Source organism: Tetranychus urticae, chromosome 1, assembly GCF_039701765.1.
Source record: "Tetranychus urticae isolate SD_2017Ah chromosome 1, NJAU_TeUrti_SD_1.0, whole genome shotgun sequence".
Classification (NCBI taxonomy): domain Eukaryota; kingdom Metazoa; phylum Arthropoda; class Arachnida; order Trombidiformes; family Tetranychidae; genus Tetranychus; species Tetranychus urticae.
The window spans coordinates 11,131,841-11,158,190 of NC_142958.1; the positions used below are offsets into that span (position 1 = coordinate 11,131,841).

General features: G+C 33.2%; 8 protein-coding genes and 1 long non-coding RNA gene across 9 annotated transcripts; 2 read left to right on the plus strand and 7 right to left on the minus strand.

Annotated features, from left to right (window-relative positions):
- Nucleotides 1-1,163: 1,163 nt before the first annotated feature.
- LOC107361062 (putative glucosylceramidase 2) lies at nucleotides 1,164-3,158 on the minus strand. Its single transcript, XM_015927789.3, has 4 exons — nucleotides 2,549-3,158; nucleotides 2,302-2,471; nucleotides 1,795-2,216; nucleotides 1,164-1,685 (listed from the first exon to the last, which is right to left on the minus strand). The coding sequence occupies exons 1-4, from the start codon at nucleotides 3,104-3,106 to the stop codon at nucleotides 1,237-1,239; spliced, it is 1,599 nt and encodes a 532-aa protein (XP_015783275.1). The 5' UTR covers nucleotides 3,107-3,158; the 3' UTR covers nucleotides 1,164-1,236.
- A 2,337-nt stretch (nucleotides 3,159-5,495) lies between these two features.
- On the minus strand, nucleotides 5,496-7,705 carry LOC107361063 (putative glucosylceramidase 2). The gene is made up of 4 exons (XM_015927791.2): nucleotides 7,028-7,705; nucleotides 6,781-6,950; nucleotides 6,302-6,714; nucleotides 5,496-6,007 (listed from the first exon to the last, which is right to left on the minus strand). Exons 1-4 carry the CDS (start codon nucleotides 7,583-7,585, stop codon nucleotides 5,559-5,561), a joined length of 1,590 nt encoding a protein of 529 aa, XP_015783277.1. The 5' UTR covers nucleotides 7,586-7,705; the 3' UTR covers nucleotides 5,496-5,558.
- Nucleotides 7,706-8,616: 911 nt separating this feature from the next.
- LOC149094573 (erythroid transcription factor-like) lies at nucleotides 8,617-10,486 on the plus strand. Its single transcript, XM_089266443.1, has 2 exons — nucleotides 8,617-8,979; nucleotides 9,624-10,486. Exons 1-2 carry the CDS (start codon nucleotides 8,964-8,966, stop codon nucleotides 9,974-9,976), a joined length of 369 nt encoding a protein of 122 aa, XP_089122569.1. The 5' UTR covers nucleotides 8,617-8,963; the 3' UTR covers nucleotides 9,977-10,486.
- A 50-nt stretch (nucleotides 10,487-10,536) lies between these two features.
- On the minus strand, nucleotides 10,537-11,621 carry LOC107361069 (uncharacterized). The gene is made up of 5 exons (XM_015927799.3): nucleotides 11,430-11,621; nucleotides 11,245-11,354; nucleotides 11,097-11,179; nucleotides 10,860-10,961; nucleotides 10,537-10,775 (listed from the first exon to the last, which is right to left on the minus strand). Exons 1-5 carry the CDS (start codon nucleotides 11,544-11,546, stop codon nucleotides 10,687-10,689), a joined length of 501 nt encoding a protein of 166 aa, XP_015783285.1. The 5' UTR covers nucleotides 11,547-11,621; the 3' UTR covers nucleotides 10,537-10,686.
- A 2,093-nt stretch (nucleotides 11,622-13,714) lies between these two features.
- Nucleotides 13,715-17,475, minus strand: LOC107361061 (lysosomal alpha-glucosidase). The gene is made up of 7 exons (XM_015927788.3): nucleotides 17,036-17,475; nucleotides 15,764-16,755; nucleotides 15,256-15,680; nucleotides 15,052-15,185; nucleotides 14,882-14,986; nucleotides 14,210-14,817; nucleotides 13,715-14,121 (listed from the first exon to the last, which is right to left on the minus strand). Exons 1-7 carry the CDS (start codon nucleotides 17,448-17,450, stop codon nucleotides 13,903-13,905), a joined length of 2,898 nt encoding a protein of 965 aa, XP_015783274.1. The 5' UTR covers nucleotides 17,451-17,475; the 3' UTR covers nucleotides 13,715-13,902.
- A 261-nt stretch (nucleotides 17,476-17,736) lies between these two features.
- LOC112538726 (uncharacterized) lies at nucleotides 17,737-20,199 on the plus strand. Its single transcript, XR_003082048.2, has 3 exons — nucleotides 17,737-17,920; nucleotides 18,018-18,401; nucleotides 18,491-20,199. It is a non-coding gene; the product is annotated as an uncharacterized LOC112538726 (long non-coding RNA).
- On the minus strand, nucleotides 19,111-20,176 carry LOC107361068 (apolipoprotein D). The gene is made up of 4 exons (XM_015927797.2): nucleotides 19,847-20,176; nucleotides 19,564-19,646; nucleotides 19,407-19,502; nucleotides 19,111-19,323 (listed from the first exon to the last, which is right to left on the minus strand). Exons 1-4 carry the CDS (start codon nucleotides 20,089-20,091, stop codon nucleotides 19,196-19,198), a joined length of 552 nt encoding a protein of 183 aa, XP_015783283.1. The 5' UTR covers nucleotides 20,092-20,176; the 3' UTR covers nucleotides 19,111-19,195.
- A 2,170-nt stretch (nucleotides 20,200-22,369) lies between the features above and the next one.
- Nucleotides 22,370-24,411, minus strand: LOC107361064 (putative glucosylceramidase 4). Its single transcript, XM_015927792.3, has 4 exons — nucleotides 23,858-24,411; nucleotides 23,618-23,787; nucleotides 23,147-23,559; nucleotides 22,370-22,959 (listed from the first exon to the last, which is right to left on the minus strand). The coding sequence occupies exons 1-4, from the start codon at nucleotides 24,398-24,400 to the stop codon at nucleotides 22,505-22,507; spliced, it is 1,581 nt and encodes a 526-aa protein (XP_015783278.1). The 5' UTR covers nucleotides 24,401-24,411; the 3' UTR covers nucleotides 22,370-22,504.
- Nucleotides 24,412-24,574: 163 nt separating this feature from the next.
- On the minus strand, nucleotides 24,575-25,351 carry LOC112538727 (uncharacterized). Its single transcript, XM_089269896.1, has 2 exons — nucleotides 25,296-25,351; nucleotides 24,575-25,233 (listed from the first exon to the last, which is right to left on the minus strand). The coding sequence occupies exon 2, from the start codon at nucleotides 25,224-25,226 to the stop codon at nucleotides 24,717-24,719; it is 510 nt and encodes a 169-aa protein (XP_089126022.1). The 5' UTR covers nucleotides 25,227-25,233; nucleotides 25,296-25,351; the 3' UTR covers nucleotides 24,575-24,716.
- Nucleotides 25,352-26,350: the final 999 nt, after the last annotated feature.

The following is a 26,350-nucleotide window of genomic DNA, read 5'->3' on the forward strand; positions in this document are numbered from 1 at the left end:
TTTTACTGATGATTCGATTTACAATTTTTTTCATATTCAGATCATGCCTTTAATGTAAGTCTTATCATAATAATTTATAATAATTTATTAATAGATTGAAAATTGTGATTAGATACAATACTAGGTACAGGCTATATTGAATGAAGAATGAATCAACAAGAAACTTTGAACAATATTTTATCACGAATTTTTGCTTCGTTGCAGGCAAGGTTTCTGGAATTAAAATTTTATGCAGAATCTTGGAATGAGATATGTGAAATTTCATTCTCATGATTGTTGTATGCTGTGCTACGAGAAGATGAAGTTTATTGTCTAACGTAAAGAGGTTTATCCATATTAGATGACCAATGAATATATGCATCTAAAATAATTATATTAATGATAGATTCAGTTCACAGATTGAACAAAAACAACCCAGAAATAAATTAATCTGAGCGAAGAAAGACTTATAAGATCATGCTTACGATTCCAAAATTTATATTCCGTCAACATGTCGAAGAAACCGTTATAAGAAGCAGCCAAAGCATTCAAATCATGACTTAGAGATGCTTGTCTGAAAGGTCAATTCTTACAAAAAAAAGGCAAATAGGTCACATTTCATCTGGCAAAATCCGTTTTTAACTACAATAATTACAATAACATATTTTAAACAATACTCGTGTGTTCCATACTCGATCCATAGATCGCGACTATTTTTCGTCAACATCTACATTAAACTTTCAGAATCAAAATTGTCATTTACGACAACATGGAATAAAAGGCCGTTTTTCTAAAATTTTGCAGCAGTTTGATCAATACTTTTAAAACATCAGCATGATATCAATATCAAGTTCAAAGAAAGAATAAAAAAGTTGAATTTTGGTGAGCATTTTGAATTGATAAATCAAATCAGCAACTTATATTACAAATTTTTAAAGTAAAAGTTAATTAATTAAGTTAAGTAAAAATGAGAAGTTTCCTTTTCAGATTTCACTCACAGATCAACACTATTTCTGCGTTAATGGAGATATGTAAAATGCGAACCTACGACGCTCATAAGTCATCAACCGATCCTTCCTGATCGATTAAACATATTTCTTATGTTAGTTCTGCCATTTTCAAGTTTTCGTTTCTTCTCACGACCTGTTTATTAAGAACACGAAGATGCAAATTAATCTTACTACTTTTAGTAATTTTTCATAAATCTTAAGCATTTATTTTGATTCATAATGTATGCTTCATGTTTGAAAAATGTATTCAAAATGATAATGGCTTGACAATAGTTTGTATTGAACTTGGACCAAAGTCAAGAGTGAATTTACTCGCTCCAGCTCCATTGAATGTAATTTTAACCGAATCTGGATTTGTATTGACAACAATAATAACAAGATCGTTCGTTGGAGTTACAAAGGTAGTCATTTTAACGCCATCCATTCGACCTTCATCGATTTGATGATAAATTCTTTGTGATCCTGGTTTCAAGAATTTACTGAAATGAGCTAAAGAATAGAACATTGGTTGTTTGTAATATTCAGTTCCATCATCAGATACTATTATTGGAGCATCGACAATGTTTTTGACCCAATTAGGACCTCCTGTTGTGTCTAGTACAAGGTTCCAATCAACCCAACCAGTTGACCAGTGATTCAATCCTTCGATAACATCATATGCGTAAGTTTCGGCTCGAGTCCAATTACCAAGTTTAACTGTAAAAATGGATTGTTTCAAACATTTGTGGAAAAACATCAACAAATATTCATACGAATTAGTTACTGGAAATAATTCATTTTTAGACCTTCAATTTATCGACCTTACCTCCTCTATTTGATTTAGGGCCATTCCATCCTTCACAGGCTTCAGTTGATAGTAGGAAATAGTCAGGGAATTTGTCATGCACTTTTTTCAAATCATCATAGTTTTCTGCACTAGGACCAGCATACCAATGATAAGCTACACCAGAAACATAACTAGCGGCTTCGGCATCAGCCAAAACGCCTCTTGCAAATGAATAAACTTCATCATTATTATGGTCATAAATCATTAACTTTAATTTATCTGGTCCATAACCAGCAGCCTTCAGAGCGGGTCCTAAATCCCGTCGAATGAACTCTTTCATCATGTATGTAGAAAAGCCCAAAGTGTTGAAACCATAATACGGACTGAGGCCAGTCAAAGGCTCATTTTGTGGTGTCAGTCCCCAAAACTCAACAGCATTTTCTTTGTAACTCTCAAGGAATCTGAAATAAACAAGGTTACCTCACATTTAAATATACACATATATTACCATACAATTTTGAGATTATTTATTAATAATATACAAACTTGATGAGATAATTAGCGTATGTTTTCCAATAGATACTTCCAGGTTCGCCCTTTAATATTCCCAATCCTTCTGATTGATTGCTCGTCTTCAGCCATTTAGGTGGAGCCCAAGGAGATGCGAATAGTTTGATATTACTGTTGATTTGCTGGCCTTTTTTGATGTATGGAATCTGATATTGGCAAGAAAAATATGATAAAGATGATTTGCATCTTAAGATATTGAGGAATAGAAAAGCAAGTTACTAACCTTATAATCATAATCATCAGGAGCTAAAGCAAAATGTTTCAACTCAAAATCGTCGACAACATCATCATCGTAAGAATAAATTCGATCAGAGAAATCGGCTCCTCCAATTGGAACTCGACCAATATTATATTCAGCTCCATCTTTTCCAAAATAATCAGCAATCAAACGATCTTTCAAAGCGTCACTTGTTAGTCTATTGATGTTGATTCCAGCTGCATCAGTAAAGGCTCCACCAAATCCAATTATTGATTGAAAACGATCAAAGACATTGAGAGTAACTTTAATATCCGAGGATTGGTTAACCTTAAGATTGGATTCGGGTACAACTGATTTGGTTAAACGATAATATGATTTATCAGTTGTGAATATAGTCAATGATTGAGGTGATGAGAATGGTTCAACTGGTAAGGGATCACAATAATCATTATTACAAACACAAACAAAACTGTCTGTTTCTTCGTTCCTCTTCACTTGACAACCAAATGAACCAGATATTAATATCAAGTTCAAACAAAGAATAAAAAAAGTTACATTTTTAGTAAACATTTTGAAAGCCATTGCTAAACGGATTCAGAAATTATATTCTTGTGTGTCTTGATTCCAATTGAAATGTAAGGGAATACGAGGCTATTTTATATGAATTTATTCCTATCAAATTATGCAAAACACATTTGATATGGATATCTAACAAGTCATTATTCAATTGATTTTTCGTTGTCTCTCACCCTTATCATTAGCACAATTCTGTTATTCTATTTTTTAGAAATTTTTTTGAATTTGATCCAAGAGTTAAAATGCATTGTTCATTGTTATTTTGCCTTCAATTCCTTTTAACACTGGACCTGATCAGATAATGCATGCTTAACCCATAAAGTTATTGTTAGATATTCATTAAAATCTATCAAATTTGTATCTGTTTAGCTCTTTATGAGGTTAAATAATAAGTGAAAAAGTAAAATGAACCATTTGCAAACCCTTAAGAGGCTATCATGGGAGAAGATTATCTCATCTGAAAAATGGAACAAAGTAGGGCTTTGACGAACCGAGTTACTGATTAGTTGCACCTAATTATTATGTGTATTTCTATTTATCTAATCATGTAGAACATTCTCCATCTCGATAAGTTTTGTTAATGAGGGAACCCCGGGAGATACCTAAATATGCACGTAACACCATTGGATAGAGTTATGAAAAAGTCTTATGGATTTAGTCTGTATGGAAGGTTTTGCTTCCAATGTTTTTGGTTTCAAAATTTAGCTATTTTATTACTATCATACATATATTTAGACAAATTTTCAAGTGTAATCAGTAAGCTCAGTATACAAGAGAACTAAAGAAACCATATTTTATCATGGGATAACCATGCAAATCAGCTTGAATAAATGATTTGCTTGAAGTGCACCTAAATGTGATAGATGGGAAAAATAAATATCATAGAAAAATTTGTTTTCCAGAGATTGGATAGTTGGAGCCATTTTTCAATCCTATCAATAACAAACAATCATCAGATAGATAATGATTTAAGTGCGAATTAAACATTTACAAATTATTCATTTGTACTCAAACTTTGATTTTCTTCATCTATGAATAGTTTCTATTTGTTACAGCCTGGTTTGAAAAAAGGGAATGTGGGTAAAATAACAAATCGGCACAATTATTCACGTCTGGGTAAACACATTTTATTAACCTGTGGGGAAAAAGTTCGGGACTAATCAGTTTGATCGTTTGTCTAGCAATTCCTTTCAGCTAAAAGTTAAGATTTTCTTTTAAGGCATGTGAATAAGTTTCCGCCTTTTTTCAAAGAGGCTTGTAGAACCATCGATTTAGAACTTGCAACAGCGAGATATAAAAATTTCAGATCAGTACGATTACTACTTCATTGTTTTTCCATCGTTCCAAAATTTGGCTCAAAAATTTAACATCCAAAACTTTTCGTAACAAACCAATATGAGAAAGCTAGTCAGGTTCTGGTTAGTGAAAAAATAGATCAAATTAGATTTTTTAAATCTTAAAAATAAGATTGAGTTTTTATAAGATCTCGAATTAAACCAACACGTATCTTTAACCTTCCTTAATCTATTTCCGAAGAAAAAAGGAAAATTCTTTGATGCTCTGAAACGTATTGATTAAATTATCATTGCTGAACTTTTTTCTCTAACCTGCTCGGAAAAATTTTGATACAAATTATGTTTTATTGATTTGACAATTATTGTTTCGGAATAATTAATAATTTTTTACATCATTCAAAAGCTTAAAATCAGAACTTTTCTCTCAAGAAACTTAGTCCACCCTCAGAGGCAATAATTTGTTGTCTTGGCGAAATTTTTTTCTCTTTTTTATATTAATTCCTAATTTTACACAAAATTTTTTGCAGTATGGTCATCAATATTTAATTTTCTTCCTATGGCAGAAAATCCGGGAAAAATCCTATTTTCTGTCATAGACGAAACTTTTTTTTCATCACTGACGTAACTTTCATAGAGGTAGATTCTTCATGAAATTTTCAGGGTCGTTGATGAGTTGAAAATTCAGTCTTTTGTCTTTGATTTTCGTTATGATCGTAATTTTGGGACAGACAGATAGCGCACAAACCGATTTTTAATAAGAGTTGATGAAAAATTTTGTTGTAGTTTAACATGGCACTTCTATGGGAAATTGGAAAAACTTGACATTTACATGTTAGTTCTCCCATAGGTTTCAAAACTGTTTTGCATCGAATTTTTTTAAAACTGATCTGCGCGCTATCTATGGGTCCCAGAACTGCGACTACTGCACCAGATAAAAGATATATGACTGAATTTTTAGTTTATAAAAACATCTAATTCAGAAAATTGAAAATTTCATTTTGAAAATGGTAATATCTTTTTCTTTCTCTCGTACTTAAGTTTTATGCACGCCGATGCAAATCACTCTTCGTACTTTTATTTATTTTGATAAAGCTATAACATTTATTTTTGCATTTTTAATGACAATTAACGCTTTTGCTTGAAACTAACAATTATAAATGTATTCAAAATGATAATGGTTTGACAATAGTTTGTATTGAACTCGGACCAAAGTCAAGAGTAAACTTAGTTGGACCAGCTCCATTGAATGTGATCTGTACAGAATCTGGATTTGTATTGACAACAATAATAACAAGATCGTTTGTTGGGGTCACAAAGGTAGTCATTTTAACGCCATCCATTCGACCTTCATCGATCTGATGATAAATTCTTTGTGATCCTGGTTTCAAGAATTTACTGAAATGAGCTAAAGAATAGAACATTGGTTGTTTGTAATATTCAGTTCCATCATCAGATACAACTATTGGAGCATCGACAATGTTTCCGACCCAATTAGGACCTCCTATTGTGTCTAATGCAAGGTTCCAATCAACCCAGCCAGTTGACCAATGATTCAATCCTTCAATAACATCATAAGCATAAGTTTCGGCTCGAGTCCAATTACCAAGTGTAACTGTGAAATAAATAGTTTTGAAATTAGTATTAATTTTGCAAGTGCATTATACTGAAAAGGAAAGAATCATAGGCATAAGGCAGTCTTAAGTTCATGCGAGAAGATTATCAGTTTTTCTTAATGAATTAAGTTTCATGGTTATTATAAGATCACGTTTGAGTGTCAGGAGACCAATCGTGAACTAATGATCTTCAATATTGTTTTCTCGAGATGGTCTCGACACCATTAGCACTTATGTAGTTCGGAGAGAATGGGTTTAGAGCTGTATATAACTTGCATTCGAAACAACCCTACCTCCTCTAATTTCTGCGGGTCCGACCGCTCCTTCGCAGACTTCAGTTGATAATATGAAATAGTCAGGGAAGTTATCATGGACTTTGTTCAACTCATCATAAAAGTGACCATCATACCAATGATAAGCTACTCCAGAAACATAACTAGCAGCTTCTGCATCAGACAAAATGTTTCTTGCAAATGAGTAAACTTCATCAGTGTTATGATCGTGTATCATCAACTTTAACTTATCAGGTCCATAACCAGCAGCCTTCAGTGCAGGTCCTAAATCCCGTCGAATGAACTCTTTCATCATGTATGGAGAAAAGCCCAAAGTGTTGAAACGATAGTAGGGCGTGAGGCCAGTTAAAGGCTCATTTTGCGGTGTCAATCCCCAAAACTCAACAGCATTTGCTTTATAACTCTCAAGGAATCTGAAAAAAACAATGTTAACTCGCATTAATATTTACACAGAATTTTAAATTATTATTTCTACAAACTTGATGAGATAATTAGCGTAAGTTTTCCAATAGATACTTCCAGGTTCACCCTTCAATATTCCCAATCCTTCTGATTGATTGCTTGTCTTCATCCATTTAGGTGGAGACCAGGGAGATGCGAATAGTTTGATATTGCTGTTAAGTTGCTGGGCTTTTTTGATGTATGGAATCTGATGTTGGCAAGAAAAATATGATAAAGATAATTTCCATCTTAAGATATTGAGGAATAAGAAAGCAAGTTACTAACCTTATAATCATAATCATCAGGAGCTAACGCAAAGTGTTTCAACTCAAAATCGTCGACAACATCATCATCGTAAGAATAAATTCTATCAGAGAAATCGGCTCCTCCGATTGGAACTCGACCAATATTATATTCGGCTCCATCTTTTCCAAAATAATCAGCAATCAAACGATCTTTTAAAGCGCCACTCGTTAGTCTATTGATGTTGATTCCAGTTGCATCAGTAAAGGCTCCACCAAATCCAATTATTGATTGAAAACGATCAAAGACATTGAGAGTTACTTTAATATCCGAGTATTGGTTAACCTTAAGATCGGATTCGGGTACAACTGATTTGGTTAAACGATAATATGATTTATCAGTTGTGAATATAGTCAATGATTGAGGTGATGAGAATGGTTCAACTGGTAAGGGATCACAATAATCATGATTACAAACACAAACAAAACTGTCTGTTTTCGTATTCTTCTTCACTTGACACCCAAATGAACCAGATATAAATATCAAGTTCAAACAGAGAATAAAAAAAGTTACATTTTTAGTAAACATTTTGAAAGCCATTGCTAAACGGATTCAGAAATTATATTCTTATGTGTCTTGATTTCGATTGAATGAAAACGGAATAAAAGTCTACATTGAAAGTAATATCTAACCAGTTAATACTCAATTGATTTTCTCTTGACTATTATCATCATTATTAGAACAATTAAGTTATTCTTTCTGTTAAAAAATATATTGAATTTGATTCAAGAGGTGAAAAGCATTGTCCATTGTTATTTCACCTTTAATTTCTTTGTATCACTGAACCTGATTAGATATTGCATGCTTAACCCATAAAGTTATTGTTAGATATTCATTAACAGATAAAAATCTATCAAAGTGTCTGTTTTCCTGTGTATGCAGTTGAATAATAAGAAGTGAGAAAAGTAAAACAAACCATTTACAAGCCCTTAATTAGCAACATGTTAGAAGATAATCTCACCAGAAAAATGGAACAAAGTAGAGCTACTGATCACTAATTCTAGTAGGACGAGAATCACTAATTCTAGTTACTAATCCTTATTATTATATTTATTTCTGTTAATCAAATCATTTATGTTCATCTAACCAACTCGATAAGTTTTGTTAATAATGTAATCCTATGAAATGCCTAAAGAGATAGAGCAGTTGAAGTTATAAAAACTTCTAATGACTAATTAAAAAATGTACAAATTATTCATTTGTACTCAAACTTCTTCGATTGTTGCATCCATACACAGTTCCATTTGTTCCAGTCTGGTTTGAAAAAGCGACTGTTACTGAAATGGCACATGTGGCTTTGTTAGTTGTTAGTGAGTATAATGATAGTGACCATCTGTTGTAATATTACCGCCATTTTCTGATGGATGGCGAATACTCTCGCAGTTTCCGTTTCCAGTAACCTTTGACCCGGTTTCTGGTAGAGTTCGATGTAGGCTATTCAGATACATTGTTAAAAAAGTTAACGGACAACAGGGTTTTTAAAAATAGAAATTCTCATTGGTTGGATCGCCTTGAAAGGACTCGCCCTTGTCTTGCTTATCCAGTTGCTGTTATGCTTATTCAGCTAACTTGAATTATATTATAATTTGTCTTTATTATTGTCATTATGGGAGTTAAATATGAGCAAGAAGTTTAACTTTGAAATTAAGTTGAACATCTTAAAGGACAGTTTTGTTTATGTTTCGAGTGCAGCAAGTTTGTGCATTTAGTTTGTCCATTACTTCTTCCATTACTGGTATTATTAGTATCTTCATCATTGGCATTGAGTGATCGACAACAAGCGAAATCCAGAGCTCTAGTCAACCATCAGTAAAAAGCCCGAGCTCAGCGACAACAAAAACAACAGCAACAATCCCAGTTAAGACAACATCTGTCTTCACCTCGAGTTACCAGCGTTCCACCGAGCTTTTATCCTGAGATGCAATCAATAAACGGTAAATTTCACGTCTGACTCTCAGCATGTTGAGTTAATTCACCTACCGATGAAAGTTGAGGTTAATTTAAGCTTGGTCCAGACCAGACTAAATCATTATGTGATTAAGTTAAGCTAGAGATTAAGTGAGAGCACCCGGTGCGTTCAGCTTAGCAAGCCGTGAATTTGAATGATGAACCGATTGACACATTTCAGTATTCTTATCCAATAAATCGTGTCCAGAATCAGTCAATTTAGCAAATCTCACTTTAATGTTTTGTTTATTTCAAATGAATATAAATATTGCATTACATGTTCATATATTTCTTAAATTGATCTGCATTAAATTATCCTTACTGTACTAATAACATGAGTCGTTGACATTTCAAATTTTATCACCATTGGCAATGGTTTCATCTGACTTTTTGCACTTTGGTCTTTTAAATAACCAGAAGATGAAATATGAGATTGACAATCAGATCCAGAATGTTGTTACTAAATTTAAATTTGTAACAATTAACCACTTGCAATGTAATGATTTCAGTTGAGATCAAATTTGCATTTGTTTATATGTATCCTTGTTATTGTCTTTCATTCACTGACTTTCATGACACTTTCATTCCATTTAATCAACTAATTTTCTCTTCTTTTCTTTTCTCTTCAAAGCACAAAATTCATCGAGAATCGGAAGTCGAGATGGTGAAATGTCATATGTTCACCAATTTACATGTTATGAAGTAATAAAGTGCGTCAATTGTGAAACTACTCAAACTCCTTGTTGGCGTCTAGGCAAAGATGGACAATTTTCGTGTAATAAATGTGGTTTATACCTTCTAATGAATGGAATCCCTAAACCTTTAAATCGTCCAACCATGTCAGTTGCAGGTCAAAACCGAGAGAGACAGAATAGTGAAAGCAAAATAGAGAACGTCAAAACTGAGAAATTCGATTTTTGGCGAATGATTTCAAAACTTTGCTCATGTATATCGTGTGTTTCTAAATCAGCTTCGAAAGCTTAACTTTACTTTGCTTTGCTAAAACAGCACTTTTTGAGTTCTTTTAGAAACATCCAGTATCTTAATAGTAACCCTTAAAATCATCATTCTTTGCCAAGCACTTTATTTAATTATATGCGGCATATACATTTTATTAATGCATATAATGTATATTATATAACACCTGAATACCAGAGGGATCCGCGCCTACATACTGTAACCAACTCTTCTGTACCAACCAAGTAATCAATTCTAACCCAAAAGCCAAAACTTTATGCTATTCTTTTAGACAGTTCAATATCTTAAATTTATTTATTTTCAGCTTGACTATTATGACCCCTGTTTTGGTCTTTCTTTAAATTGCTTTTGCTATTTTGATCCTTTACAAACCATGTCTTTTGATCTGCATTTGAATAATTAAAAGAATCCATGAAAAAGAGTGCTGTTGACACGAAAAAAGAACCCTCACCTGTTTACAATTAATCCTTTTAATTTAATGTTGCATTTTCACCTTAACTTGACAATCTATCTTGTGAGACACTTTGATTAGCTTAATGTAGAATCAACAATCAACAATCAACTAATAACAATGTAATATCTTTTTATTTACGTAAATCGTGTTGTTTAAGGTTATCAACCATTACAGTGAAATTCAATTTAATTCAAGTTTGAATATGATTAATGGGAAACTGGTCAATATTTAGTTTCTCTGGATTATTGGTCCAACTCTATCGCTAGGCAGCTTTATCAAACACATGATTAGCCAGTTCGCGATACTTGTCAGCAGCCATGTAGTCAGTCCTTGATAAATTCATATGCTCACCTGTGATAATGAAAGTAAATTATTATTAATACAAATCAGTTTATATAAAGAAACTTCTAGTTAGTCAGCTTGAGCTATACTTGCCAACGAAGGAGGTACCAGGAACAAAACTCCAGCACAAGTAAACAGACGCATAGTTATCGTAATCAGTATCGACTATATTTAAAGTCATAAAGCTCGGAATCTCTAGAAGCAGAAAAATAATTATTATATAAATTGTGGAAATGACTCGAAAATTGATTCTTGTATTACTCAGTTGTTAAATTGTCAAATAAACAAGACACAGCATGTGATATAATAAGTTAGTCGAAAATTACTTACCTTTTGACATTCCATTATAGAGATTGAGTATATTTTGATTATCAGTACGTTCGGCTATCGCATCTTCCCAATCCTTTCCACCACTGGACGATGGATAAAAATTTGCATTATAATTTAAATCAATCATTGGTTGGTTATGGTTACTTACTAAGGGCTACGAATTGTAAAGTTGAAGTCTCCATCCTCTCGAGGAGTGAAATACACTTGAAGATTTATTGAGTAAGGTGCTCCATTAGTTTTATACCATAGACCGGCCATCTAAATCAATCAAACACAAAATTAATGGATGAAGTAAAACGTATTGATAAACACAATAAATTATTATGAACTTACTTTGTCAATATCAGCACCAGGAGTAGTTGGAGGAACTGGACATGGAATGTAACCTGATTCAGCAAAAGCCAATGAAGAAAAAGCAATGACAACGAAGAGAGTTGCAATCATTTTCATTTTCAAGAAGAGATTAAATGTTTGTTAATGAAACTTTTTGATTAACTTATGCTCATGTGTTTAGTATGATCACCTTTTATACTTAAATTCATCAGTTTTTCAAATAATATAATCTAAATATCGAAATTCAGAATCTAAGATAAATTACTATGAATTGCCCGATCAAAAACAATGCTTTTCAAGCACTGGCTGAAGAAGAGCTAGATTAAAGATAAGTTTGTTATATGTGAATTTCATGAGAAGGAAATGAAGATTATATTAACCACCATGTCATATTTTCTGAAAAAATTGATTATTTACTCAGAAATAATTTCATTTGAAGCATTAAACAATACAATTTCTTGTTGAACAGCAACAAATAAATTCTGGTTAATTTTGGTTTTAGGTAAGAATGGAAATAATAGTCATTTTATACAAAATATCATTCACTGATTATTTTGGTTTCGTAGAAATAATATTGATTTTTACATCGATAACAAGAAACTATTTGGTCACAATTCGAAAGTTTGTTTAATACCTTTAATTGAAAATCAATCAAATATGATATTACGGTCAGTTCTGGTTGAAAAGATCCAAATTCATATTAAGAAAAATCAGCATCAAAACGAAGCAAAGCCTTTACTAAAAGAAGTTCTGCCAAAACTTCGACTTTCGAGTTGAGAGAAAAGTTGAGGCTCGCTGGGTTTGTAGGAGCATAGACAAACTGACAAGGGAACTCCACGAGATGCCTAAAACCAATTTGAATGAGTAAGGTGTCATTCGATAGAGAATGATGAGTTAGGAAACACCTTAAAGGGTTTTTTCTGTGTACTCAATGGTTCCTTACTCATTCAAATTGGTTTTAGGAATCTCGTGGGGTTCCCTTGTGAGTACTATTAAAAAATTTCTTCATCTCTTAGTTTTCGAGAAAATCAAAGTTGGTACTTTTCCCGCTTTTTGTACAATTATGGAAACAGATTTTTCATAAACTCATTTTTCTTGTGTACAGTTTGATGGCCAACCAAAAAAGGCACTTATTTATAGAATTAAAATTTTCGGTTAAACTGAAAATCAGATCAGTTTGATTTCCAGTTGAACCTTCCGCTTTCTATGAGCTTAAGAATTAGAGAGATGAAACTAATTTTTTTCGTCGACAAAGATCACATCAATACAAGGCATTTCAGATGTTTTTACACAAATTCAAATGGGCGCTGAAACAAAGGGTTAGATATTTTGATCAAAGTGTTCGTCCATCATGACGCAGCGCCATCTCATGTGTCTATTCAAACCAAAAAATTTATGGAAAAATTGACCGAAGAGTTCGGAATTTCATTTATTCAAAAAGAGGACATTCCGATAAAATCACCGGACGCAAGTCCATTGGATTTTTTCGGCTTTGGTTACCTCAAACAACTGCTTCGGCGAAGAAAGGTGACAACTTTGAATGGTTTATGTCGAGCAGCAAATGATGTTTGGTCAAAGATCGATGCAGAAATGATCTTACGCGTGTTCGATTCTTGGAATAGACGACTCAAACAAATCGTTAAGAATCAGGGAAAACATATTGAGCAAACAAAAACCATTCATAAAAGAATATTAAGTCAAAAAAATTAAATAAAATCGTGTAAAAACATCTGAAATGCCTTGTAATCTAACACTTTTTTCAATTTTTCAACAGTTCTCTTGATTTTACCATTGGCTATAAAACTTTCAGCTTCAATACTTACAATACTTATAATAATATCACCCGATTTCATCGTTTTTGGCCAATCATTAGATTTTTCATGGGCTTAATACAGCCGCGAAAGAAAAGTTTGACATAGTTACCATTAACTTAGCGCATATACAATCGTATCTAAGCACAATCAGCAAATCAATTTCTAACAGTATCGTTTTTGTTTAATTGTTTGACCATCGATTGTCTTAGGATATGTAATCAGGTAAGAGAGATTAACCTTAAGTGTGATAAAAATTTACAATAAATGGCAATCGATGGTCAAACAATTAAACGATACTGTTAGAGATTGATTTGTTGATTGTGCTTAGATACGATTGTATATGCGCTAAGTTAATGGTAACTATGTCAAACTTTTCTTTCGCGGCTGTATAATGAAGAGAAATTAGATGGATTAATAACAATAAGAATATATCAAATAGATATGTGTCCCAAACTCTTAAGTCGAAAGAAATTTTTTTTGCATAAAATCTTTGATTTTAATGAGTTTGAATCAGGATTTGTTAGAGCTTGAAGCTAAAATAAAAATTTGAAACATCAAAAATAGTAAAACAATAATTTTACAATGTTAAATTAAAGTATCTAATAAAATCTCATAATTCGGTCAATATTTTTCGAATGCTATTGTGGATTAGTCATTCATTAATATCTAAATTCGATAGCAAATGATTGTGAAGAGTAAAAGTCGTCAGGCAGCTCAATCGAGAGTGTTGATCCATCATGAGAGTAACTGTTACTGGATAAAAATTGTCCATTGAGATTTATCTTTTTAGGTTGTTCATGGAGTCCCGAAATTGTAACACCTCCGACTCTGTAATCATCGAATTCCGCCATATTCCTATAACTGCAGACTAGTCGTTCCTAAAGATTTCAAATAACAAACGAAACAAGACGAAATTCAAATTAGTGATAAAATTAATGAAATTATCGTAGTGTATAATGTACTTACTTTGTTAGCTTTGCAACTTGCGTGAATATAATTGCCAGCTTCAATACTGTCAACCGATTTACCATCATCATGGTAAATTTCACCAACTGCATTTCCTGACCTATCGAGGTAAGCATTCAAATAGTATTTTTGTTTTCTGAGCTCAGCAGTTGTGTTTGCTGAGTTTTGATACACAGGCACGATTGATCCTCCTCGCATGAAAAGACCAATTTTGTCATTGTCAATCGTTATAGTTTTGGTTTCACCAGTACTGTTAAATGCTAGTTTTTTATCATCGAAATTATACCAAAGTTCATTTGGGAAGTAAGCATCAACTTGAGTTTTTTGAGCTTCCAGAACTGGGACAATATATAAACTTGAACCCCAAAGGAAAGCGGTTTCAATTGCATAAGTATTTTTATCCAAAGGAAATTCGAAAAACAGTGATCTAACAACAGTATCTCCATTCATGTTAGCTTTAGCAAATAAGGTGTAAAGATATGGCAATAGTTTGTAGCGAGCGCCCAAGGCATATTTAGCTGCAGCGACAACAGTTGGTCCTAAAATGGCTGGATCTTGCTCGGTTCCATGAATGTCGTTGTGATTACGCGAAAATGGGTAGAAAGCACCTAAAAAAAAAGAAATAATAAATTAATTAAATTCAAGAAACACCCAAATTGATGAATCAATTACCTAATGCTGACCATCTCATGCAAAGCTCTACCTCAGTATTACCATTGAAACCGCAAATATCACTTCCAATCATGGGAATTCCATAAATATTGAATTCAAGCATGTCTAAAGAAAATAAAGTTAATTATAGATTATATGTGAAAATTCTTGACCATTTTGATTAAAATTACTTGAAATTGAATATTTCATATGATCCCAAGATGATTGAATATCTCCAGACCAGTGAGAAGCATAATGACCCTGTGAAGGGTAAGTTGAACGAGAAAGAATGAATGGCCGAGCTCCAAAAATATCGAGAGAAGCCCTGTAAATTAAGCATAAGTATAAATGAGGAATGTTTATAAATGTACATGAAACAGTAGAGAAAAACTTACTTGTAGGAGACAACATTTTCGTAAAGTCCGTAAAGATTATGAAGATTGTAATGAATACCAAGGTGTTGTTTGGCAGTCATACAAACTGTTCTGGATCTGAGATTATTTCCACCGGGTTTATAGGGCGGGTTTTCATAAGGATCGTTAGGACATCCATTGAATTGACCATCCAAGAAGTTAGATGGTTCATTCATGTCAATCCAAATGCCATCAAATTCAACTTCCTTTCGCAAGTTCATTAATTGGTTCTTCCAATAATCAACTGTAGCTGGATTGGTGAAATCAGGATAAGCAGTTGACACAAGATTCCAAACTTTGGCGACAAAAATTTGATTAGTGGTATTTTTGATAAAAATATCAGCCTTAACTCCATCGTCATATGGTGGATATGTTCCAGCTGGTTCCGCAGCACTAACACCAGGATCCTAAATAATTAAAAATAAACCGAAGATAATGAAAAATTACAATACGAATAAATTAGCAATCAATAGGAAATAAAGCCTCTTACCAAAATAATGACATAATGCATATTCTTAGAATGCAACTCTTTGACAAAATCACCAAGACCAGCAAAATTGTTTTTATCATAAGTAAAATCGTTGTAGCGATCCATGTAATCAATGTCATTCCATTGTGCTTCGACTGGAATTCCAGCAGCTAAATTTCGGTCCAATGTTTCGCGAGTTTTAGCCAAACTATTGTAACCGTAACGACAAAGATGAAATCCGAAAGCCCATTGAGGTTGAAGTACTGGTCGCCCAATAAGATTGACATTCTGTCTAACAACTTCAGGTGCTGATGGACCCAAGAAAATGAAAAAGTCAAGAATACCACCAACAGTTCGATAAGTGATAGCTGGAGCAGCTTGAGTAAGAACGTCCATGGCATTGCTGTTGAGCAAAAATACTCCATGGGCATTCATTTTATCATCACCTTCAGGCATTATGTAAAATGGATAAGAACCATAGAGGTTGACATTTTCAGTTGGACCAATATCACGGGCAAACATTGTGTATCGATTCCAACCAGTCAAATCTTTCTTGAAAGGAGCTTTATGCTCACCAAGACCATAAAGATAGGTAGAAGGGACGTGAACATGTAGTTGAATATATTTATCAGCGTAAATCAGTGTTGAAAGATCAGCATTAAATATGATAGTTCCAGTTGATGCTCGGCTAATTTGCAATTTTCCATCATCATTGATTTTAATTTTGTACAAAGGTGATTTAATCTGTTCTGCTTTTGATAAATTGAAAAAGGGCATTGGAACTTCAAAACGATCCTTTTCAGCATCAACAAATCTTACTCGAAGTCGTTCACTATCGAGTCCGATTATCTCAACGTTTACATTATCAATTTCATCAGGGAAACCAGAGGCGGTTTTACGAACAAGTTTGAGCGTTGCATTGTTATCACCTTGTTTGATATCAGCAACATCATAAAGCTTGTAGTCACTTGGGTAGAAACAGTAAGGTATATTAAGAGGTATATTACGTTTGCCTGGTGAAAAAATAGAGAAATTGTTAGTCAACATAGAAAAGATTCATTTTAAAATTGAAGTTAAAGTCGCGAAATCGAGTTTTTTCAAGAGTAAAATTTTCAAAGGCTGAGTGCTTAAGTTAAATAGTGATCATCTGATATGGAAAGTTATCAATAACATAACTTGTAATAAAACTTGTGGATTCTCAAACTCAAAACCCGATCATTTATTTAGAATGGTCGTACAAATAAAACTGACAATCTGACAATCCACAAAGTTTCATGATGCAGTGATACTTACTTCTTGTAACAGGAACCCAACAACATCCTCTTGATTCACAAACTTGCTGGTTAACAGGTTCATCAGGGTTACAATCAAATTTACTTTCATTGGGCAAAGTACATTGTGGAGATTTCGGGTCAGCTTTGCTAGGGGCAGGTGCTCTAAAAACACCACCCGAAGTAAAACTGGACTCGTAATAAGTTGTTATCAAAGGTTTTGAATCGTCCTTTTGCCAATCAACGAAGGGTTCGTCGATTGTTGTCTCGAGTAACCATACATTGTATAAAACGTAACCAGTTATGATAGAAATGGCAACAAAATTCAACAATGTAACGATGATTATAAATCGTCGGAAAGAAATACCACGCGATTGTGGTTCTTCACTAGGATATAAATAAGGTGATTCACAAAATTTTGGCTTCTTTTCCTCCATGGTTGAAGCTGATCAAATAAATCATGAAATAAATTTTTTTAACTTTTAACATCCTAGTTATAAATAAACGATCAGAAACAAAATACACCTAAATCGAGATTACTTGATCAATCTTTACAAATCATAACAATTATCACAGTAAAATTTTATCACAGACTTTATCAACATCTGAAAGAGTCCAAAGTTTACAGAACGAAAGGGTTTTTTACCGCTAGATGGTGTTTTTTATGAAAATCTGATTGGCTTGCAATTGCTTGAAATATACGTTACCATGGAAACAATGTGACCTTTTCTGTGAATCAAATTTGTTTAAATCGTTCATATTTACTTTTATTTATTCTGTTATGATTCCGTTTGTTGGTTTAAGGCTGAATTATTCTGGTTTTGTCAAGTGACTTGTCGAATTGGCTTTCAAAAGGCTTCAGAAATTATTGACTCTGATGCTAAGGATTATCAATCAACTTCAACAGGTGATATTATATTTTCTCATTACTCATACTTTCTAGAAAATTTTATCTTCCAATATTCACAAAATTTATTTTTCTTTTTTATTTATTCTGTAATTAGGAGGCGGTGGCAGCTATCTCCACTTCCAGCATGGTATCAGTCACAATAAAAGCAATCGAGTTATCAATTTGATTCATTGTTATCATTTTGCCTCAAATTTTTGATTTAAGTGTTTTTCTTGGTACCTGGATTTGACACAATCTAATTATTTCCTTGTTCTGCTAATCTTGGACCAACTGAATAACTATGAATAACTGGGCGTAACTGGATTAAACCCATGAGCTCATCGATTATATAATCTATCTAAGATTCACCTATCTGATTTTTGGTAACTTTTTATGTTGCAATGTAATTTCAGACTTCCTTCTCTCTCGGATGTTTATATCTATCACTGATCTATCCGAATTGAGCATGTTTTAATCCATTTAATCAGCAAACTCATCGGTAATCAGGAGTCAATTATCGAAACGATTGTTTCATTGTCAAAGAATCTCCCTGATGATCTTATATCTTATTTTCCGATCTGATATCAGGTCCTAATTTTTGTTGTTGAAGGTGTTTTGGTTAACTATTCATTAGGTTAACAACATAATACCTTTATGTAAACAAATGCAGTCATTCCAGTCTGAGTCGGTTCGCTGTGGATTCTTTGCAAAATATCTAACCACCGGCTAGTTCTAAATAAGATTGGACATTGTCGTTTTGAAATAAAACAATTTATGGGTGGAAAGAATAAGCAGGTGTCAAGTTATCAGCTACATCATTTTTTAAAAAGCTGATTTAACTAACTATGGAATTGGATCAGAGGACAGATTTGCAATGGTGAAAAAAATAATCAATCGGAACATTCTGGCTCTAGATTTAATCAGCGTTACATCTATACTGATAGCATTGAGCGACATTGAATTTTATGTACCAACTATCTTTACATCTAAAACATCATGGGAATTTGGATATAATTAGCTGTTGACTCTTTTCAAAACGCCAAGCTGAACAAATAATGTTTTTGAATAATTCAGTAACATCCTAAAATCTATATGGCAACCGATAAAAACATCTCCATGGCTAGTCCAATCATTCTGGTATTTCAACACTCACCAGTGCTTGTGTCTATGAAACGTTGAAAATAACCCAAAAGGAGTTTTTTGGTGGATATGATTTGAAATTTTTTTTTATTGGTTCAACATAAGTGAATTAATTTCTCAAAATTTGTCGCCTTATTGACTGGACAATTTTATTTAATTGGTGCAGCCAGTTCTGTCATTTGTCAATAGCTCAGTGACTCCTTTGGTTTCCAGTAATTTAGTCAATTCATCGACCAATGCAACGTCCAATGTTGGGGTTCTTGAAAGGATCCAACCAGAAACTAATGAAAGGCATAAGAAATATAAATAAATAGCTTGAATAGCTGATCAAGAGGAGTTAAAATTATTCTAATTGAAATCTTACGTGAATACATATCAGCAGTAATTTGGACACATGAAATTAAGGATGAATATGTTTCATAGTCAGTCTTAATTACCCAATAGCTTGCAGTTGGTGCTCCTGTAAAATAATCATTCAGCAGTTAGATTGAATGTTATCAAGATTGACTTGAAAAACTTACCTGGGAATATCTCAACACTCAAAAAGTTTGGTTGGTCTGGGTTGACAATTGAGGCAGTCAAGTAAACAACAACATTGTCGCCTCTGTGAGAAGTATAAATAGATGAGTTGGTTTAAAGTTTGATTTCAATCACTTCGATATAGATCTTCCACATCATTACGAACAAATCATAGACATTTGGGAAACCTGATTCAGTTTATGGTTCAAGACCAAATAATATTTTCCAACCGTCTAATTGATTGTCACTGATTTGATAAAGAAAATGAAAGCTTGTTCAACTCACTCGGAATTGACTCCAGAATTGGTTACATTAATTTTACCATCACTTCGAAGACTGTAATTTGCAGTTGAACATTTAACACCCTTTTCGCTTGGAGTATCCGATCTTTTGATTTCATACCAACGACCAAGATATCTGGACACTTCGAAATCAGTCTTTTCATCACCTGGAGTTGGACACTTACCGATCTTTGGAGTTGCGGCAAAGCAACATCCAATTAGAGCTGAAATTAGAATGATTGATTTCATGTTTTATCGCTGAATCGAAGACGAAATTTAAATTTGAAAAACTAAAAAGTTTAAATTTTCTAGAGTGTTGATTAGTTTGTTGAAAACAATGAATTTAAAAAAACCTCATTTAATCAATTGCTTATATACGCGTTGTAATGAAGGGAAATTATCTCAGAGATAATCATGTTATTGCTAGTACAATACAGTAAATTAATTTAATCATGTTTACGATCATAATGGAACAAAATGCTTTTAATTATCGCAGTCCTATTTAATGAGACCCTTAGTACCATTGTTATATTTGCAGATTTTTAGTGATTTCTTGTTCTCAGAATAGTGTTGATAACTTATTTATAAACACAAGCGATAAATTGGGCACTCAGTTGGCACTCGTAATGCGCTCTAAATGAGCGAAGAGAATCAATATATTTCTTGGACTAAACACGCACTAACAGGAAGATGGCAACCTTTTGTACAACATTTTATGTAATGATGTGAAATATTTAGTTGAAATTAGTATTGACTTCTGATAGACATTTCGAAAAGCAATGAAATCTTTGCAAATTAATCATACAAATGGAAACCATTTTGATGCCATGAAATAGTCCTTTCAATTTTCTCTCTTTTAGAACCAAGATCAAAAGTAATGCCGAATTTCAAGACAAAATAGAGCCAAAAATGCCAAAACCTAATGGCACAAATTTGGCCCGGTTTAGCAATCATCTTCATAACTTTCCACCTTTCTAGCAAATGACAATTAAGTTTTTTTGAAAGGGATCTCCGATGCATTTCAGTTTGCTAATATATGAACCGCCCAACGTATTTTGTTTTTCAATTTTATAATAAGCTATATTTACTACTTGCCTTTAATAATTGTGTTATCCCATGAATTGGATTGTTAGGAAGGTTTGTATCAGGATAATGAGTAAACTTTAATTTAGTTTTGAGTAGAAAGTGAAAGTTGGTTTGAGTTGGTTGCCTTATGTTTCAGTGTAAATGGTTTTGTAGCACGAAAAACCGTCCCTCTTCAAATGTTACACAAGAGGACATTGGAACTAGGTCTTCTAGGTCTTTAGGTCTTTTTTTAGGTCTTTTCGAAACTTCCGCGTTTCATCTCGATCGCGATTTAAAGTTAAAACAATTTTTGATACTTTCTAGCGAGCTATTGATGACAAAGCGCTGAAATTTTGTTTATATTTAGTTTTCAGTTAGGTCTATCGATTCTGGAAAGCGGTTAGGTCATTTAGCTTCAACCGATACTTAGTTGATAATGCTTCTATCGTACTTGGTCCTGATCAGCTCAAAACGGGTCTTATATTATCGGCTATAAGCTAATGTGAACTTCTTTCATATGATCTGTAATTCACCATTTTTGAAGACAAGCTCTAGCTTCTGAAAAGTTACGCGCTCGAGTGGAAGTTTGTATTTTGACGATTTGCTCAAAATAAAAATATCTTTTGACACTTTTCACATTTTTAATATTGATGAATCACTGTTCAGAGTTAACTCAGTAACTCAAAACGTATTAGTTTAATTTCTGAAGATGAAATAAACGCTATTTCGACATTGTATTTTTGTAGTATTTTGTTATGGATCTGAAACTAATAGTAATCAGTTTGGGTAACCAAAAACTTCAGTTATGGTTCTATTTTTCAATTTTGATTGTATAAGGATTAATTGAATAATGAAAAAATTTTGCTCTAGACATTTCGAGCAAAATTAACATTGCGAAGTGAGTAATTGCATCCAAAACCTTTTTTATTGTCGGGATACATGATTATAATTAATTTTCATAATACTTTGGTGAGCTTGATTTTGGGCTTTAATATGAAAATATAAATCATGATGAGTACTATTATAATTGATAGTTGAATTGCAACCGACACAGCCTATTTCATTCTTACGAGGGAAGGTGCCTAAGTGGTACGGTTCGATTCGGGAAATTTTATGATAAATCGATAGAAATGTGTGAAAAAACATGTCTGGTGAAATTTTAGGACTTGCAAATTTTCGCTTCAATTTTTATTCAAGTTTTCAATGCTTTTAGTCAACTTTGCCTATGAAAAATGACCATTATGAAGCTGTGAACAAGATTCATTTTGTTGCTTTTTTATGAAATGTCTTTGTTTTTGCCATTTTCAGCTTATTTCAATGGATCTGATTAGACTTTAAAATAGAATAAAAATTGAAGCGAAAATTTGCAAGTCCTAAAATTTCCCCAGACATGTTTTTTCACACATTTCTATCGATTTATCATAAAATTTCCCGAATCGAACCGTACCACTTAGGCACCTTCCCTCGTTAGCAATATGCTTAACAGCAGGACTTTTTTAAGACAAAATTTAGCTTTTTGGCCGTCGCTCACTTTTGGTTTAAAATATTTCTAATAAGTAGTCCGAATTGAGCTATTAATACATTGAACAGCTCTTATTCAGTCAAACAACTTCAATGGTTTGATGATTGTTTGTATTGAACTTGGACCAAATTCAAGAGTAAACTTATTCGGTCCAGCTCCATTGAATGTAATATGAACAGAGTCTGGATTTGTATTGACAACAATAATAACAAGATCGTTTGTTGGAGTTACAAAGGCAGTCATTTTAACGCCATCCATTTGACCTTCATCGATTTGATGATAAATTCTTTGTGATCCTGGTTTCAAGAATTTACTGAAATGAGCTAAAGAATAGAACATTGGTTGTTTGTAATATTCAGTTCCATCATCAGATACTATTATTGGAGCATCGACATAATTTGATGCCCAGTTAGGGCCTCCATCCATACTCAGGACGATGTTCCAATCAACCCAACCAGTTGACCAACGATTCAATCCTTCGATTATGTCACGTGCATATGTTTCGGCTCGAGTCCAATTGCCAAGCATAACTATAACAAACGAAAAGAAGTTTTTATTAAGCTTTAAGATTGAATTGCTCAGCCAAATACATGTATTCCTAAATAAATCCGGAACGTTGGTGAGAAATACATTTGAACCAGAACATCTACACATGTAATGACCTAAAATATTATCATACAAATACTGCTGATTCTTTTATGAATACAATGTACTTGCCTCCAGCATCAGGAGCGAAGTGAATTGAGCCTTCACAGGCCTCAGTCGACATCAAGAAATATTCTGGATAATTATCATGTACTTTGTTCAACTCTTCATAGTAGCCTCTGGCATACCAATGAAATGCTACTCCAGAAACATAACTAGCAGCTTCTGCATCAGATAGGATACCTCGTGCATGTGAATAAAGGTCATCATTATTGTGATCATAAATCATTAGTTTGATCTTATCCAAACCATAACCAGCAGCCTTCAGAGTCGGTCCTAAATCTATTTTAATGAAATCTCTCATCATGTATGGAGAGAAGCCACAAGCATTCCAACGAAAGGCCGGTTGTAAACCCATTCTTGGCTCATTTATGGGTGTTAAACCCCAAAAATCAATTCCATGCTCTTTGTAACTGTCAAAGAATCTAAAACAAGAAAGAATATGTCAGAGCAAAGAAGGAACTCATATAATGATAATCATACTTAACAAAATAATTAGCCCATGTTTTCCAATATTTGCTTCCAGGTTCACCGATTAATATTCCCAGTCCATTAGAAGCATTGTTAGTCTTAAGCCAAGCTGGTGGAGCCCAAGGAGAACCGAATAGTTTGAGATTATCGTTCAACTCCTTAGCTTTTTTGATGTATGGAATCTGATGTTGAAAAGATTTGTATTTTCAATAAGAAATCAAAGAACCATCACTAATATTTCAATGAACTCACCTTATAATTATGATCATCAGCAGCTAAAGCAAAGTGCTTCAGCTCAAAATCGTCAACAACGTCATCATACGAATATGAACGATCAGAGAAATCTGAACCTCCAATTGGAACTCGGCAAACACTGTATTCAGCTCCATCTTTTCCAAAATAATCAGCAATCAAACGATCTTTTAAAGCGTCACTCGTTAGTTTATTGATGTTGATTCCAGCTGCATCAGTAAAGGCTCCACCAAATCCAATTATTGATTGAAAACGATCAAAGACATTGAGAGTTACTTTAATATCCGAGGATTGGTTGACCTTAAGATCGGATTCGGATACAACTGATTTGGTTAAACGATAATATGATTTATCAGTTGAGAATATAGTCAATGATTGAGGTGATGAGAAGGGTTCAACAGGTAAGGGATCACAATAATCATTATTACAAACACAAACAAAACTGTCGGTTTGCTCGTTCCTCTTCACTTGACAACCAAATGAACCAGATATAAATATCACGCTGAAACAAAGAATAACAAAAGTTACAAGTTTTCTAAACATTTTTAATTTCTCAATCCATAAATAAGTCAAATAAAATTCCACTTCAATGAAAATAGATCATCATAGATCCTTCTGATACTTGATTCTCTTTCTTTTAAGTATCTTTCTGGTATTTTTGATAATTTTATTTGAATAAAGTCCAGAAAATTGAATAGTATTGTTAATTGTTCAACAATCAGATAATTTCTGTTGAGTAAACAAATCGCTAAATCTCCTTTAATCTCTTTAAGCATGTTGGTAACAAATTGCAGGCAAATTTCAATGTAGATCAACAACTAATACAATAATCTAGACCACAATACAATGGTAGATGATACTAATGAGTTGAACATTTATCGATACAAATACATGAAGGGAAAAATTTATGAACAACAGGAAAACGTTCAAATATGCAAGTGCCTACATAGACACGAGCTTGAATTAGCACCCCAATCAAATAACGAAGTAAAGATGATTTTTTTCCATTCTCCTCAACAGAAGAAACGATATTGTCATTGGCAACATCTCGTTCGCCCTCTTTTTTTTCTTCATCTGAAGACATTTCGGCATCTTTTGATTCATTATTTTTGTTATCAGCCGTTTTCAGCTGGTCTACATCAATTTTTTCATCTTGTTGTAGCGAAGATGATTTTTTTGCTTCACCATTCTCCACAACCGAATCGACAATGTCACTCAAAATAGAAGCGATTTGTTCGTCTCCTTGTGAAGAAGATTCAATGTCTTTTGTAACAATTGTAGATTCATTTGAATCAAAATTTTTCGCAGACCAGTCATAAGGTCTATCAAGAGAATCTTCTAATGGCATTCCTTTCGCACGGAATTTCATTCCATCACTGAAATTAGATTTAAATTAGATTAGTTGCATTTTTGATTTTCTTCATCATTAGAAAATTACCTTATTGCTTTCTTTCTAGTTATTTCAAAGTCATGTTTGAGATTTAATGGCCAATTTTCCAACCTAAAATGAAACTCAGATTAAAAAATATTCATTTAAAAAATTTGTTTGATTTTACTCACTTTTGCCGCTTGCGTTTCTCTTCTTCGTATTCTTTTCTCTTTCGTTTCACGAGAGATAAATATGCAGGGTTTTCCAGCCTAGAATCAAAATTGCAAAATTATCGATTTCACTCAATTTATTTACAGTTTGCAATACTTACGTTTCTTCGGGCTGATAATTAGTGATGATATCAGTTGCCTGAATACTTTTTCGCTTGAGCGCTTCTCTTTGTTTCAATCACATTGCTTCTTTCAACTTCTGCAATAGGAAAAAAATGAAAATTTAAACTTTGAAAAAGAAAAATTTGCTTCTACTTGCCGCGTTAAAACTTTTTTGTTTCAGAATATCATATTCAGGTAAACCAGTGAGAAAATGATAAACAATCATGGCGGCGTATTACAAATGAATGGGCCACAGCTATGTGGGTCAAGTTGTTGTGGAATGTTGCGGTGATTTAGGTATTCGAACTTTACGTCCGGATAGCATCTGCTTATGATGATTTTGTAATTTTGTAAAATTTTTGGATTTGACTTTTTCATTGTGTCGTAGTAGTTTAAAGTTTTTTTTCCATTGTCGAGCGTGACTAAAACACAGTGGCCGTCAGAATGGGTTGGAAACAACATTAGTTTGTGATCAGAGATTGGTGATGGCCATACTATTTCTTGCAACTGCTCCTCGCTCTGAAAATCACTTTCCACATCATTGGCAACTTCACTTCGGGCTTTTCCTCGACCTTTTCCTCGACCCTTTCCTCGACCCTTCTCTTGAGCTTTTTCTTCTTTTGCTTCCTTGGACACTTCCTTCTGGGCGAAACGAGTATAGAGCTGCCCAGAACTTCCGAAGACTGCGATGAAGCTGGCGAAACCTTAAATAAAAACAGAGCTGTAATATTGAGCGTTAATAACGACAGGTAAGTATACTTGCATTCTGAGACTGGACATTCACATGTTCAT